General features: G+C 40.5%; 1 protein-coding gene across 1 annotated transcript in view; it reads right to left on the bottom strand.

The window, feature by feature from the left end:
- CHRNA7 (cholinergic receptor nicotinic alpha 7 subunit) overlaps positions 1-17,007 on the bottom strand; it is a 140,961-nt gene extending 123,954 nt beyond the window's left edge. The window contains exons 1-2 of the mRNA XM_003801019.2: positions 16,863-17,007; positions 16,502-16,641 (exon numbers count right to left, since the gene is read on the bottom strand). Coding sequence (XP_003801067.1) covers positions 16,502-16,641; positions 16,863-16,917 — 195 coding nt within the window. The 5' untranslated portion in view covers positions 16,918-17,007. The remainder of the gene's footprint in view (positions 1-16,501; positions 16,642-16,862) is intronic.
- Positions 17,008-17,856: the final 849 nt, after the last annotated feature.

Here is a 17,856-nt window from a genome sequence, read left to right as displayed (position 1 = left end):
ATTAGTGTTACTTCATATTATAAGGTAGGTATTCACATTACCTGTGAGGTGATTTAACATAATCTGAAGTGGGTTACTTACAAACATATATTGCAAACTCTAGGGCAACTGCCAACTAAGTTTAAAAAAAAAGTGTAACTGATATGCCAAAAAAAGAAAAAAATGAAGTAATATAAATTGCTTAATCAAAATAATAAAAGGCAGAAAAAGAGTGCCAGACAAAAACAGAAATAAAGAACAAGGGCAATATAAACATTATAGCAAAAATGATAGCAAATATGGTAGATATTAATCCAACTGATATTAATAGTCACTTCGATTGGTCTAAATTCACCAATAAAAACAGACTATCAGTGTGAACAACAACAACAAAAAGACCCAATAATATGTTGCCTACAAGAAATTGACTTTAAATACAAAGACACAGGCTCAACATGTGTAGCTCAGTGGTAGGGCACCAGCCACATACACTGGAGGTGGCGGGTTCAAATCTAGCCCAGGCCTGTCAAACAAGAATGACAACTACAACCAAAAACATAGATGGGTGTGGTAGGAGGCGCCTGTAGTTCCAGCTACTTGGGAGGCTGAGGCAAGAGAATAACTTAAGCCCAAGAGTTGGAGGTTGCTGTGAGCTGTGGCAGCACAGCACTCTACCCAGGGTGACACCTTGAGACTCTCTTAAAAAAATAAAAAATAAATACAAAGGCACATAAAGATTAAAAGTAAATGGATAAAGAAAAATATAACATAACACTTACGAAATAAAGCAGGAGTACCTGTATCAATTTTAGCCACAGCATACCTGAAAGTAAGAAAAGTTTCAAGGGACAAAAAAAAGTGATAAAAAGGTCAACTCTCCACAAATACATAATAATCCTTAATGTACATATGCTTAACAACAAAGCATCAAACTAATGAGTCAAAAGCTAACAGCCCTGCAAAGAAAAATAGATGAATCCACTATCATAGCTGGAGTTTTCCATACCCCTCCATCAGAAATGATCTAGCAAGCAGAAAACCAGTAAGGACATAGAGTTGATTTCAAAAAACCATCCACCAACTGGACAAAATCAACACCTACAGACTACTTCATCCAACAATAGCAGGATAAACATTCTTCTCAAGTTCACAGAGAATGTTCACCAAGATGGTGTCATAAAGCATGCCTTAACAAACTTAAAAGGATAGAAATCATATGTTCTCTTTTATCAGAATGCAAATAAATTAGAAATCAACAGAAAGATAACTGCAAAATATCAATCATATGGAGATTAAACAACATGCTTCTAAATAACATGGGTAAAAGAAGAAATCTCAAGTGACATTAAAACTTTTTTAACTAAATAAAAGTGAAAACAGAACTTATCAAAATTTTTGGAATGCAGCCTAAGGGGTCAGAGGGAAGTTTATAGCACTGACTACAATATTAGAAAAGAAGAAATCTAAAAATCAGTTTCCACTTTAGGAAACTAGAAAAACAAGAGCAAACTAAATACAAAGTAGGCAAAAAAATAAAATTAAGAATTGGAACAGAAATCAACCAAATTGAAAACAGAAAGTCATATAGAAAATGAACAAAAACAAAATCTTGGTTTTTTTTTAAAACATCATTAAAATTAATATGTCTCTATAAAGCTAACTAAGAAAAAAAGAGAAAATGCAAAAATTAGTATCATAAATGAAGGAGAGGTCATCACTATAGATCTTATGGACATTAAGAGACTAATAAAGCAATACTGATAAAAAATTATTTGCTCACAAATTTTATAAGCTAGATAAAATGAACCACTCGTTGGATGACAAAATTTGCTAAAGACAAAGAAGAAATAGACAATTTGAACAGGGCTTTATCTATTAAAGTGACTGAATCAATTAATAACCTTCCAAAATAGAAAAGGCCCAAATAGGGTCACTGACTAATTCTACCAAATTTTTGAGGAAGAAATTACAACAATTCTCTACAATCTCTTTCAGAGTACAGAATAGTGGGAATACTTCCTAAAATATTCTATGAGTACAGAATTACACTAATTCAAAAACCAGATGAAGATGTTATATGAAAAGATAACCACAAACTCATCTCATCGACAAGCACTGATGCAAAAAGTTCTCAACAAAATATTAGCAAATTCAACACAGCAATGTATAAAAATAATTATATATCATAATCAAGCGCAATTTATTCCAGACATGCAATGCTGGTTCAGCATTCAAAAATCAACTAATATGGGGAGGGGGGCAGACCATAATGATGAACTAGAAACATCTCCCTACTAGGCACTCACAGCACTCCAATGTAAAGAAAATCCAGCCACCTCTGGCTGGGGGAACCTACCTGGAGACATCATTCGGGGGACACAGTGAAACAGTGGTAGACCACTGGAGCCATCAAGGAGGTCTGGAGCTGAAGAAAATCAGCACTAAAGGCGAGTACATGGGAACAGAAGACCCGCCCACAGAGGACTGGGGACAGGAAGGAGTTTTTTGATTCCAACCTAACTATTCACTGGATCTGCCTTGGAAGGCTTAAATGAATGGTTGGACTTGAACAGTATCCAGCAGCTGGATTTGAATACCAGGTGGGGTGGATCTACCATCAGCTTGGCTGCTATCTGGGCCACCATTGGGAAGGCCAGGTAGGAGAAATGGTCCACAGGGTCCTAGTGAATGGCCAGCTGTGGCGCACCTGCTAAGCTTGGGCATCCACACTTGCAGTGAGCTGACAGGCTCCTACACCTCTGGGATTGTTGTCAGGGGACATTGTGAGATATACCTTCTAAGGAATCTGGTGAAAGCTTTAAGACCCCCAACCCTGCAGGGATCAAATGCTAATGAAATAACTAGGCCCTGATTGAGGGTGGCTAAGTCAAGAAGGCAAAACCCAATCTCCTCTGCAACTAGTTTCCAGTATTCATTGTCTATGACAAAACCAGCCTGTGTTCTCCATCTCCTAACACAGCACTACCACCTGGTGTCCAGGCAATATATTGCCAAATATATATAGAAAGAGATACAGATAGATGACAGATAAATAGACAGACAGATAGATAGATAATCATATCTATCTATCTATCTATAAAACATGTCCACCCTGTATATATGTTTTTTCTTCTCTTTTTTGTTTGGTTATTATTTTTTCATGTTTACTTTTTTCAATAGCAAGGGTTCCCTCATTTTCTTATAGTTTTTCAGCCTCTCTTACTCTTTTCTTTTTTATTAAATCATAGCTGTGTATATTACTCTTTTTTTTATTTCTCTCCTTTTTACTCTCTTCTGGTAGATATTCTACTTTTTCTCATCTTTCCCAAATAAATTTTTCATACCACAACTAAGATATCCCTTTTTTTCTTTATCTTACATAACTGTATTTTTAATTTTCTTTATCTATTCTTATTTTGTTCCTTTTCTCTGAGTGCTGGGGTATCACAGCAGGGGTCCAGCTCAAGGAGGTCACAAGCTCATGGTGGAGGGTATCCTAGCTTTGCCCTTTGGAAAAAGAATATTGACATGTCTCCACTGCAACATACTGCTGAATTTTTCTTTTTTCTTTTATTTCTCTTTCTATATTTGGCAGAGGTGGGGTCTTGCTTTTTGCTAAGGTTGGTAAGGAGCTCCCACCATGTTTCCCTGAAAATAAGACACTGTCTTATATTTATTTTTTCTCAAGAAGACACACTAGGGCTTATTTTCAGGGGATGTCTTTCCTCTCTGCATCGAAATGCATGGCGTGGTCTTATTATCGGGGTAGGGTTTATATTTAACAAATGCATAGAAATCCCGCTAGGGCTTATTTTGGGGGTAGGACTTATTTTCAGGGAAACATGATAGTATCAAGGAATCTGCCCAGCCCACTCAACAAGGTCATGGAGTTGCAGGTGTGGTCATAACACCCTGCCAAACAAAACTATTTCTCCTGTCACTCTCTTTCTATCCATCTTTTCTCCTTTTCTCCAATTCTTTGCTTTCACCCCCTTCTTTGTTTTTTTCTTTTTTTCCTTCTTTCTCACTGCTTGCTCTTTATCCTTCTCTTCATTTTTGGGCTTATATCAAGAGGTCATTTCAACACCTAAGCTCTGAGACAAGGTAATTCAAAGTGAAGGAGGCAGGGAAAAGGAAAAAGTAGGGGGAGGAGATGAACAAAAGAAAAGACATATGAGGAGGAACCAACAAAAAATTCTGGACATGAAAATTGAAACAGAGCAACCACCCCAAGGGAACATGAGGCAGGTACTACAGAGGACTCCACCTATAAAGAAGGAAAATGATAGAAAGGGAATTTAAAATATATGATAATAAAGGGAATAAAGGGTACTGATGAGAAAGTGGAAAAACAGAATCAAAAATAGATGAAAGATATCAAAAATATAGAATTGATATGGCAGAGCTTAAGAAAATAAAGGAATCAATCAGGTAGAAAGACTGGTTAAAGATATGATAGAAATTATCAATAACAGATTAGACCATGGAAAAGAAAGAAATCTCAGAACTAAAGGATAGTTAATGAGCAAACCCAGGTAGTTAAGGAGGCAGAAAAGAAGAGAGAGAAAGCAGAACATCCACTCAGAGAATTATGGGACTTCATGAAGGGTTCAAACATATGAATTACAGAAATCCCTGAAAGGGGCTCGGCACCTGTGGCTCAAGTGGCTAAGGCGCCAGCCACATACACCTAAGGTGGCAGGTTCAAATCCAGCCTGGGCCCTCCAAAAAATAGCCAGGAACTGTGGTGGGCACCTGTGGTCCCTGCTACTTGGGAGGCTGAGGCAGGAGACTCACTTGAGCCCAGGAGTTGGAGGTTGCTATGAGCTGTGATGCCGAGCACTCTACACAGGGGGACAGCTTGAGGCTCTGTCTCAAAAAAAAAAAAAAAAAAAAAAAAAAAAAAGAAAAGAAAAGAAAAAAAAGAAAAGAAATCTCTGAAAGGGAAAAAGAACATCCCAAAGGAATGGAAGGACTATTGGAGGATACAATAAATGAAAATTTCCCAAGTTTCACTAAAAACTCTGAAACATTCAGTTTAGAGAGATATTCAACCCTGGGTTGTTTCAACACAAAGCATCTCTGAGACATATTTGTGATGACCCCATCCAAACTCAAGACAAAATAGAAAATTCTGCAGGCAGTCAAGAGTAAGTAAGCATCAGCTGACCTACAGAGGCAGATCCATTAGGGTGACAGAAGACTTTTCAGCTGAAACTTTCCAAGCCAGAAGAGCATGGTTATCTCCTTTTAACCTTCTTATAAAACAATTTTCAGCTCAGAATTCTGTATACTGCTAAACTAAGCTTCAAAATCAATGAAGAATTCAAATCTTTTACTTACATGCAAAGATTGAGGAAATTTTCCACAACAAGACCAGCTCTATAGGCAATACTCAGACATGTTCTCCACACTGACCACCACAATGGTCCACCAGCAAAGTAAACACTCAGAAAGTAAAGGACAAAACCTAGCTTTCACAACGGCACAAAGGACAAAACCAAGCAATGGTCTTTCACAAAATAAGATGAATAGAACTCCACCACACTTATCAATTCTCTTGATAAATGTTAATGGCTTGAATTACCCACCGAAGAGGCACAAGCTGGCTGACTGAATAAAAAAGCACAAGCCATCCATAATGCTTCTCTAGGGAACACACCTAACCTGGAAAACAGTATTCCAGACAAATGCAAAGCAGAAGAAAAGAGGGGTCACAAATACACTTATTTTCAGATACAAGTGGATTTAAAGCAACTAAAATTAAAAAAGACAAAGATGGTCACTTCAAACTGGTCAAGAGAAAAATACAAGAGGACATTTCAATTCTAAATATTTATGCACCCAACTTCAATGTTCCCAGATATGTTAAACAGACCTTGATTGGTCTGAGCAATATGATAGCCTATAATGCCATAATAGGTGGGAACAATGACCTATTAAATCCTCTAAACAGAAACTAAACAAAGCTACAAGGGACTTAAATGCGACTCTACAACAAATGGGCTTAATAGACATATAGAGAACACACCATCCCAAAGCTAAGAAATACATGTTCTTCTCTTCAGCGAAGGAACATACAACATACTCCAAAATAGATCACATCCTAGGACATAAATAAAACTTGAACAAAATTAAAAGAATTGAAATTATACCTGGTATCTTCACAGATTGCAACACTATAAAGGTGAAACTCAATTCCAATAAAAACTTTCATCCCCACACAAAGTCCTGGAAATTAAACAACCTTATGCTGAATGAAATTTGGGTCAAGGAAGAGATAAAGGAAGAAATTGTTAAATTCCTTAAACATAACAACAATGAAACCATAAGTTACCAAAACTTGCAGGATATTGCAAAAGACGTCCTAAGAGGTAAATCTATCACATCAGGTGCCTACATCCAAAAAACAGAAAGAGAGCACATCAACAAAGTAGTAAAGCATCTTAAGAAACTGGAAAAGGAAGAATAATATAATCCCAAACCTAACAATAAAAAATAAATAACCAAAACTAAATCAAAAATAAACAAATTTGAAAACAAAAGAATTTTTCAGAAAATTAATAAAGAAAAAGTTGGTTCTTAAAAAAAATTAAATAACCCTTTGGCCAGATTAACTAGAAATAGAAAAGTAAAATCTCTAATAACCTCAATCAAAAATGAAAACGGGGAAATAACAGATATCACATACATACAAGAGATTATCTCTTACTACTACAAGAAAAGCTATGCCCAGAAATTTGACAATGTGGAAGAAATAGACCAATACCTGGAATTATCTCCCTCCTCCTAGACATAACCAAGAGGATATAGATTTCTTGAAGACACCAATTTCAAGCACTGAGATTGAAGAAACAATAAAAAATCTTCCAATAAAGAAAATGCCCTGGAACAGACGGCTTCATACCAGAATTCTATCAAATCTTCAAAAAAGAGTTTATACCCATATTGCATAAACTATTGCAAAATATTGAGAAGAAATGAATCTTCCCCAACACAGTATATGAAGCACATATCACGCCAATACTAAAATCAGGAAAATATCCAACAAAAAGGAGAAATACAAACCAATTTCACTAATGAATATAGAAGCAAAAATACTTAACAAAATCTTAGCCAGTAGATTACAGTAGATTACACATCACGATCAAGTAGACTTCATCCCAGGGATGCAAGGCTGGTTTAGCACATGAAAATCCATAAATACAACTCACTACATCAATAGTAGCAAAAACAAAGACCACTTAGAACTGGAACCAGACAAGGCTGCCCTCTATATTCACTACTATTCAACATAGTGCTGAAAGTTCTAGCCAACGCAATCAGGCAAGAGAAGGATATAAAGGGCATCTAAATGGAGACAAAGGAGGTCAAACTCTCGCTGTTTAATGATATGATCTTCTACTTAGAAAACCCCAGAATCTCAACCACAAGGCTCCTGGAAGTGATCATGAAATACAGTAATGTCTCAGGGTATAAAATCAATATCCACAAATCAGTAGCTTTTGAATATGCCAATAATAGCCAAGTTAAGAAACCACTCAAGGACATAATTCCCTTCACAGTAGCTTCAAAGAAAATGAAATACCTAAAAATATGCCTAACAAAAGAAGTGAAAGATCTCTACAAAGAGAATTATGAAACCCTAAGAAAGAAAATAGGAAAAGACATTAAAAAATGGAAGAACATAACATGTTCTTGGCTGGGGAGACTCAACATTGATAAAATGTTTATACCACCCAAAGCAATCTACAGATTCAATGCAATCCCCATTAACATACCAACATCATACTTTGAAGAACTGGAAAAATTCATTCTTAATTTTGTACAGAACCAGAAAAAAATCACATGTAGCCAAAACAATTTTTAGCAATAAAAACAAAGCCTCACTCTACCAGGCTTTAAACTACATTACAAGTCCACGGTAATCAAAACAGCATGGTATTTGCACAAAAATAGAGACATAGACATTTGGAACTGAATAAACAACTGGGAAATGAAATCAGTCTCTTACAGCCATCTGATCTTTGATTAAAACCAAACAAAAGCATACGCTGGGGAAAAGAATCTCTATTCAATACATGGTGTTGGGGGAACTGGATGACCACATGTAAAAGACTAAAACTGGACCCACACCTTTCACGACTTACAAAAATTGATTCAGAATGGATAAAAGATAAAAATCTGAGGCATGAAACAATAAAAATCCTAGAAGAAAGTGTGGGGAAAACTCTTGAGGATCTCAGCTTGGGAAAGGTTAAATAAAGAAGACTTCAGTGGCAATTGCAACAACAACAAAAATAAACAAATGAGATTTGATTAAACTGAAAAGCTTCTGCATAGCTAAGGACACAACAATTAAATCAAACAGACAAACTTCAGAATGGGAAAAGATATTTGCATGTTACGAATTTGACAAAAGTTTGATAACTAAGATCTATACAGAACTCAAATTAGTAAACAAAAAAGGCAAACAATCCTATCTATTACTGGGTAAGATACATGAACAGGACATTCTTTGAGGATGATGGAGGAATGACTAACAAACATGAAAAAATGCATCAGAGAAATGCAAATCAAAACCACCCTAAGATATCACCTAGCCCACATCCCAAAGTCCCAAAGCTGCAGATGCTGGTGCAGATATGGAGAGAAGGGAACACTTTTATACTGTTGGTGGGACCCAAACTAAAACAGCCTCTTCAGAAAGAAGTATGGAGAATCCTCAAAGAACTCAAATTAGATCTCCCATTTGACCCCGCAAGCCCATTAGTAGGCATCTGTCCAGAAGAAAAAGAAGACCTGTCAGAACCTTCAAGTCTGTGTGCCTAGGCTGTCACATCTAGCAGTGAAGGTGACATTGACCTCCATGCAATCACAGGCACACCAGGCTGGTGTACGGCACACTTTTTGGGTATGGGGCACAAAACAGGAGGGACTCTACCTAACAAATTCAAATATTGTGACTTGGTGGTTTGTCCCCTCACATTAATCTAAAATTTAAAAAAAAATCAATATAATTCATCACATCAATGGGCTAAAAAGGAAAAATCACAATTAAAGCAATAACTGTAGAAAAATGTTGGACAAAATACACCACCCATTCATCATAAAAATTTGAAGTAAGCTAAGAATAAAGGAGAACTTCCTCAAGTTGATGAAAAAAGTCTACAAAAAACCTACAGCTGACATCATACTTAATGGTGAGAAACTTGATGCTTTCCCTCTAAGATCAGGAACAAGTTAAGGATGCCCCTCTCATCACTCCTTTCAGTATCATATTGTAAGTTTTAGCAAATGCAAAAAGACAAGCAACAAAAGATATATAGATTGGGAAGAAAGAAATAAAACTGCATTTCTTTGCAGATAACATGCTCTTCTATGCAGAATATTCAAAAACCAGCAAAGTTAATATACAAAAGCATATCAGTTTCCTTTATACTAAATACCAACAACAAACAAGTCAAATTTGACATTAATAAAACTAGTTAGCACCCCCAAAATAAATAAGTATAAATTGAATAAAGCATGTACAAGATCTACATAAGTAAAACCACAAAATTCTTACAAATATAAAAGATGAAATAAATTCTATGTTTTGTGCATAGGAAAAACTCAATATTGTCAAGATGTCAGTTCTTCCCTACTTGATCTACAAGTTCAAACCCCAAGCACATCCAAGCAAGTTATTTTGGGTGTATCAACAAATTGATTCTAACATTTTCTGAGAGAGTCTAAAGACCCTGAATAGTTAACACAATATTGAAAAAGAAAAACAAAATTGGAAGAGTGATATCATCCAACTTCAAGACTTACTATACATCCACCTTAATCAAGAGTGTGGCATTCATTCATGAAAACATAGACAAATAGATCAGTGAAACATAATAGAGAGTCCCAACATAGACCCACACACTGCAGTCAAAAGTCATGCAATGGAGCAAAGACAGTCTTTTTAACAAATGGTGCAGCAAAATCTGGACAACCACATGCAAAGAAAATAAAGGTAGACAAAGACTTTACATCCTTCACGAAAATTAACTTAAAATGGATCACAAACCTAAATGCAAAACATAAAACTATGACAGGTAACACAGGAACAAACTGAGATGACCTTTGTCATCCTAGTGACTTTTTCCACACAATGACAGAGACACACTCCAGGAAAGAAAGAATTGGTAAGGTGGATTTCACTAAAGTTATAATGTTACGATTTGTGAAACACAGACAAGAAAGTGAGAAGACAAGCTGAAAACTGGGAGAAAGTATTTGCCAAAGACGTATCCGATAAGAGACTATTATCCAAAATACATAAAGAACTCTCAAGACTCAACAATCAGAAAACAAATAAGTCTCTTTTTAAAAAAATAGGAACAAAGACCTTAACAGACACTCTCAAAAGAGGATATGCAGATGGCAAATAAGCACATGGAGAAATCCTCCACATCATATGCCATCAGGGAAATGCAAATTAGAACAATGAGATGCCGCTACACCCTTACTGGGATGACCAAAATACAGAACATGGACAACAACACATGCTGGTGAGGATGTGGAGCAACAGCAACTTCAGTCACTGCTCATGGGAATGCAAAATGGAGCATCTGCTTTGGAAGACAGACTGAGATTTCTTACAAAATTAAACATACTCTTACCATCTGAACTAGTAAGTGCCCCCCTTGGTATTTACCCAAAGGACTGTCACCTTATGTCCACATAAAAATCTGCAGAGGATGTTTATAGCAGCTTTATTTATAATTTTCAAAATCTGGAAGCAACCAAGACGTCCTTCACCACGTGAATACACAAACTATGCTACATCCAGACGATGGAGTTATCACTCAGCACCAAAAAGGAATAAGCTATTAATCATGAAAAAACATAGAGAAACCATAAAGATATATTACTAAGAAAAAGAAGTTAATGTGGAAAGGCTACATCCTGCATGCTTCCAAATACATGACAATCTGGAAAAGGTAAAACTATGGAGATAGTAAAAAGATCAGTGGTTTCCAGAGGTTGTAGTGGGGACAGGGATGACAAGGAGAACAGAGGATTTCTCCAACAGTAAAAATACTCAGGATGATACTAAAATGATAGATCCATGCCTTATCCACGTGCCCAAGCCCATAGATTTTACAACACCAAGAAGGGACCCTAATGCCAATTACAGTCCTTGAGTAATCGTGATATGTCACTGTAGGTTCATCAGTTGTAACAAATACATTACTCCGCCAGGGAATGCTGCCACTAGAGAAGACTGTACACATTGTGAGGGCAGAGAGCATGTGAAAAATCTCTTTTTTAGTTTTTCTGTGTACCTAAAATTGCTCAAAAAGTAGAGCCCTAAAAAATGAGGATAAATATCTAATTTTACATTGAGCATTTCTTCTTACAATAAATAGTAGGTGTGTAATTTTCATATTCGTATTTAATAATACAGTATAATCTAAGTCGACCACCCAAGCAACTGTAATAAACTGGTCAACATATGGAGGGGGTCAACCTATGGAACTAGCCCTACTGTGCTGACATGTACATGTGGTGCACAACTGGTCTGAGAATTAGGTCAACTTAAGGAGGTGGTCAATGTATAGAGAAGTGTTCAACTTTGGAGGTCCCACAGTATTTACTTGTACTTGCAGCATTTTAAATAGTGAGTGCTTCACATAAATTCACAAATGTGGTGAAGCTAAGCTAAGGGCCACAAAGAGATTTCAGATAACATACAAGTTCTTAGGATACTGGGATCAACAACTATGCCTGCAATTTTCAGTAGCAAACCCCAAATGTATGACCACTTAATTTTATTAGTTTATGTCTACAGCTTCCAAAAAATTTAATCTGTATTTCAAAATCTATAAAATACCAAAAATCATTCTTGCATAATTATGTATTTTACATATGTGTATAATTATATGTTGATTCATATTATGCATTTTAATCATCTTGATTTCTGGACAAGCTTTCATAACCATGCACTTCTATTTTATGCAAATCAACACTCAGAATGGCATTATATGTGTGTGCTGAGGTGACTGATTAAATAGCACAAATAAAGGAGAAATATTATAGAAACTTGGCAGATCATAACGGTACATATGCATCACTTCAAAATGATTTCTTATGTATTATCTCACTCCCAGCCTAGTTATAAGCTCTGGAAGTAAATTAACAATCACCATAAGTCAGAGTATGCATTTAAGAATAATTTAGGTACTCTCACTTTACAATGTATTGATATATGTGTGTAACATTTATATCACAGACAGTACATCCAAAACATCCTTTGAATCTGTGCCCTTCCCCACATTGTCACAGCAGCTGTCCTAGTTTCGACCGCCTTCTCCTTTACCCACACCTTCTCTCCTCTCTATCCTATCCCACATTCACTGCTGTCAGCATCCTCGACCTAAACACAGATCTGGGGACGTCCCTTCTCTGCATCAAAATTCACCACATCTCCCAACTCTCTGCTTAGAGCTTCATCCAGGGGCCTGCTGAAAAGTTGGAACAGACCACAGGAGGTGAACCAACTCCTTAAATGATTCATGTTTTGTGTCTTTAATATGTATGCACATTTTTTCATTCTAATCCATAATTTATCCTTGATGGATTTAATACAAAAATCACGATTTAGACTATTTGCATTTCTAGGAAAATAAGCCATGGAAAGCCAATCTTGCAGCTTCACAAAACCCCTGGTGTACTGCCTCCTTCAGCCATCAGAGATGCCCAGACGAGGGCCAGATGAAATGTGAGCATCCAGGACACCTCACACACTGCCCCTTTCCTGCCTCTGGACTCACACAGCAACTTTTAACAAAGAAAAATCACAGCTCCCAACTAGTACTGTGTGCTTCTGGATCATAATTCTAACAAAAAAAGGGTCTGTAAAACTATTAGTTAATACTATGTCTTTCCTCTAGGACTTCTTTATAAACACAGCACATAAGTTTTTGGAGAAGTCTTACAGCAAATCTGCAGTAAAATCAATCAGCAGGGAGCCGGTGTCCCACACAGCATAGCCGGCACTGTCCTCTCAGCCTTTCCTCCCTACCTGGAAAGCTTTCTCTATTTTCTTCAACTAGCAATTTTTTTCTGACTTTTAGAACTCTATTTACCTTCTCTTTGAAACCACTGTTAGCCACCCTGGTTGGAAGTAACATTTTCCCTTTGTAGATCTGTGGCACCTGATATGGGTGATGATGTTAAATTTTATCACATGTAGTGATCTTGGATTTATTTATTAGTCCCCAGCCAGATCCTGAGCTTTCTGACACAGAAGCAATCTCTGATTCTGTGAATTCTCAGACTACATCAGGTCTACAACAAAAGCCCAACAAGTACGTGTGGAATAAATTGAGGAAAGATTAAATGACGTTTTGTGAAAGTAAAATATGCAGCATCATATGTCATATTGCTGTCGTGCCCATCAGGGAATCTATGCAAATGAACAAAGGAAAGAATAACAAGATTTAGGAATGGAAAAACCAACAACTATGACCTCTAGAACAGCCCAGTCACAAAGGACAAATATGTAAAGAGAATCTACACCAGCCAAAATTTTGCCGTATGAATCCCTTAAGAGAACAACTGTGACTCTGTCCAGGGTGCTGAGATTTCTGCTGGAAAGACCTGACTCTGCTTCAAAAGCAGACAGAGCCAAGTCAGGCTGGAATACAAATGTTTGCATATTTTGTTATGTCTGATACAGAGACTTCCTTTTCATCCAGGATCTTAGGAAAGTCATATTTAATCAGTTACAGCTCAGACAGCTGAAATAAATTAAGCTGACTTTGTTCTGCAGAAGTTACCAATTCTAATGGAGGCAGCAGGACAAAGCCTTGTGAGTCAGATGGGGGTCTGTCTCCCCACGGCCCCACCTCTAATGACTAAGTGACCTGTAGCAAGCAGCCACACCTTTCCAGGACCAGACTTCCTGGGTTTTTAAATTTTATTTTAGATTTCTATCATTGTGCATATGATTAGGTTACACTGTTTGTGTTTGTTCAAGTTGTAACTAAGCCCTTCACCCTTACATTGGGCCCATTAGGTGAGAACTGGTTTTTGAGTTGAGTAGCTACATAATCAAGATGGAACAAATCTTTAGTAAATCACTGGTGTGTGGCAAACACTTTCTCTTATTCAATCCTCTAAAAACCCTGTGAAGTAGGTATTATTATTCTCAATTAACACACGAGAAAACAGGGCACTGGAAGGTAAAGTTGTTTGCTCAAGGCTACATGTGAACACACATGTGAACTTCCCAGCTGCCTGGCTGGGAAGTTCAACATGTTCACAGCAGGCTCCATGGTTAAGGTGAGACAGAGACTCTCACCCCCTCAAGTCTCCCAGGAGGCTGCTGCAAGCCTTCAACAGATGTGTTTCTGTAACACTGGAATGTCCATGTTGCATCATATGCCATGAGTTAATAGTTTTTATATTCTAAAGTGGTGAAAGTTTTTTTTCTTTAATTTCCACATCACTTATACCTAATTTGTACCTAACTTATGCCTAAACATCTAAGAGTCAACATTCCTAGTATTAACCTGGTTCTTTAAGGAAAAGACCCAGAGGTGACGAGAATGAAAGCTTGCCTCCTCTCCATGAGTGGTCTCTCCCACAGAGGAGGCTGCCACCGCCTTAGAAGCCTGCTATGCTTGCTCTATCCTGCTCCTCAGCTGAGTGGCAACTGCACTGTCACGCCTACCCACCAGCAGAAGGACCACCCCCAAGAGAAGCACCGGCAGGGCAGCCTGGCTAGAGCTGACCCTGGGCAAGGGGGAGCAGAAGGGGTGGGCAACCCTCTCTCACGCTATCATATGCCACCTGTGGAGCATGGTAGCTCAGCTGCCTGGTCCTTTCTCATTTATATACAAATTACTAGGGTCATGGTTAGCTTTGAAGTCTCTTAAAGTTGTCTCCCCATTCTTTAGTTCATCACAACAACCAATGACAGGGTCTATTTTCCTCACCTTGTTACTGCTACCTGGAAAGCTTTCCCTATTTTCTTCAACTAGCAAAATTTTTCTCACTTTTAGAACTTAAATTATGTCCCCTTTGAAGTCCCTGTCAGCAGCCCTGGTTGAGAACTAATGTTTTCCCTTTGTAGATCTGTGGCACACTGTATGGATGACTCTGTTAAATTTCATCACATGTAGTGATCTTAGATTTACCGATTAGTCCCCCAAACAGATCCTGAGCTCTCTGATAGCAGAAACAGACAACTCAGGCTGCTTAAGAAACATCCCTGTGATGAGCCATGCAGATATTGACAAAGCCAGAACCCAGGAAGGATGGCAAGCACAGATCCTGAGCTCCTTCAAGTAACAGAGGAACAGCAACTCATCTATCTTCACCTATAGCTCTCCTCTCGTGATAACTTTTACACATCGTCACATACGCATACAGCACTTTAAAGCATGATTTTGTCTATAGGAGGAAGCACACATCTGAGGCTGGTGTAATGCTGGAAAGGAAGCCACTCATCACAGCAAGTTGAACTAGGTTGTAAGTGATAACATAATGTGCTTCAACACAACAGTGTGGGTAACTGTTTGTAGTATTATGAAGCATCACCTCTCATCTTACTCCACTTTACTTCAATCTCCAGTGGGTTTTAGCACTTCCTACCTGGAACTGTGGCTTCCTCACCTCTTTCCTGCTGAGAAATAGCATTAGCCCTGAAAATACGAGATGCTCAAACCCATTTATAATGAACTACTTCTGTAAAGTATTTGTATTGTGTAAAAGATATACCAATAAAGATGAAAACTGAGTATTTAAACCCATCCAGAGAAACACATTTCAAGTTTACCCAGACCTACCAACTGAAGTGGGCACTTAAAAGGCCGCAAAGCAAGCTGCCCACAAGTGGACAGCTGCCTGAAGAGACAGGCACGTGCACCTCTGGGGCGGAGCCCTGAGTTCTCAGAGCAGGACTCTCAGTACCTCTCCTCAGCAGGAAGGAGTAATATGTCCATTACTGGGATGTGGGGGATGTCTCAAGGCCCACAGATAGCCCTCCACTGTCTGCCTGGACAGATTCATGAGCCGCGAAGCCCAGGCCAGGCCCAGCCCATACCCAAAGAAGTTACAAGTCACAGGCGGCAGAAAACTCTAGGGTGGCTAAATTGACACAGAATGTTGGGCTGACACACCATCAGAAAAACGAAAATGTGGACATTCTCTTCCTTTTCTTGCGGCTGATTTCCGACTCAGGATGCCTCCTCCCGAGTATCTAAGCTGTGGGAAAGGCAGAGCCCAAGTACCGGGGCACAGGTGGCAAGGCGAGAGAACGAGCCTCACCAAATCCCTCCCTGGCGACGCTTAGCACCTGGGAACGGTAGCTCTACACTGGGCGGTGCTCAGGCCTGGGAATGGGACAGAGCACTGCCCGCCTCGCCCTGGGCAACTAGAGTGTCGGAGGTCAGCCCCACCGCGCCACTACCCGACCCTCTCACCACCCCTGGGACCCTGGGCGGGGAGAGCACAGCGCTCCCGCCGAAGCGGGACTCACCACATCCATGATCTGCAGGAGGCTGAGCGAGAAGTAGACGGTGAGCGGCTGGGAGTCATTGGCCACGGGCCTCTCCAAGGGGTTGTAGTTCTTGACCAGCTCCTTGTAGAGCTTCCTCTGGAACTCGCCTTGCAGGGACACTTAAGGAGAGGAGAGCGGGCGCGCTGCTCACAGGAGGCTAGAGGGGGAGATGCCCGCGCCCCTACCAGAGACCCCCCCAGCCCAACTCGCACCACCCAGACAAGCAGCCCCGCGGCGATCCCGCCGCCCTAACCGGCCCAGGCGCGGAGCGCACAGAGCCGCCCTGGGTGCGCCCGGGATCCCGCGAAGGAACGGAGGGCGGGAGACGCTACCGCCCTACCGTGCATGAGCGACGCGGCCAGCGCCAGCCAGACGCCTCCCGCCGAGCGGCGCATGTTGGGTCCCGGGGCTGACGCGAGAGGCGCGCCCCGCGTCTCGGCTGTCGGCCGGGCCTGCGCTCCGAGCAGCGGAACCGCCTTCCCGCGCGGCTCGCGCGCCTTTAAAGAGCCAAGCGCGCCGCCGCCCCGCCCGCCCGCCCCCGCGCGCCTCCACGTGACGAGCCCCGCCCCCGCCCCCGCCCGCGAGGGCGCGCGGTCTCCGCGGCCGCGGGAGGAACTGCAGCCCGTGGCGGGGAGCGCCAGGTACGCCCCGCGCTGGTGACGCTCTGGGCTCCTCCACCCCCAGGCTCCGCCGAGCTGTCCCTCTGTGCCGCGCCTCCAGCCTTGCCAGGAGCTGTCCAAGGCCCGGCTCTGCCTTTCCCTTCTGTCCTTTGTTCCTACTCGGTTTCCTCCCACTCTCAGCCAGAAGCTGCACTGGGCAGCTGGGAGAAAGCGGGGACAAGTCCTCCAGGACTCCCTCCCCCACGCCAGCGAACCGGCGGCATCGATCCGGAACCAGGCTTGGAAGTCCCTCCAAGCAGACTAAACAGACCCAGACTGGAGGGGACGCCCCCTCCTACTTCCCGAAAGACCCGGCGTTCTCCCAGCGACCACTCGCCCGACATCGCTAGCGAGAGTCTCCCTGGGTTCTGCGAGTGCCAGCAGCGATCTGTGTGCGAGAAGAGATGCCGGGAACGCGTTAGGGGACTCTCGGTAGACACCCTAATTTGCGTTTCATTCTGTGTGAAAGGACATTCAAAAGATTGAAAACTTAACTCCCTTGCAGCTTCCTTGCTGCAAGCCCAGGGGAAGCTCAGAAAGGACCAAAGCCAGAGAGTGCAGTGTGGAGGGAGTTCTCAGTGTTGGGGAGGAGGCCGTTTCTGGAAAAAGGAAAGGAGGGAGCAGCTTCAAGAGTGGCTGTGAGCTCTGTCCCGTTTGCTCTCAAGAGAGGGTTGC

This window comes from Otolemur garnettii, unplaced genomic scaffold (assembly GCF_000181295.1).
Source record: "Otolemur garnettii isolate 467f Iridium unplaced genomic scaffold, OtoGar3 scaffold00194, whole genome shotgun sequence".
Classification (NCBI taxonomy): Eukaryota; Metazoa; Chordata; class Mammalia; order Primates; family Galagidae; genus Otolemur; species Otolemur garnettii.
This window is presented reverse-complemented; position numbering and strand designations above follow the sequence as displayed.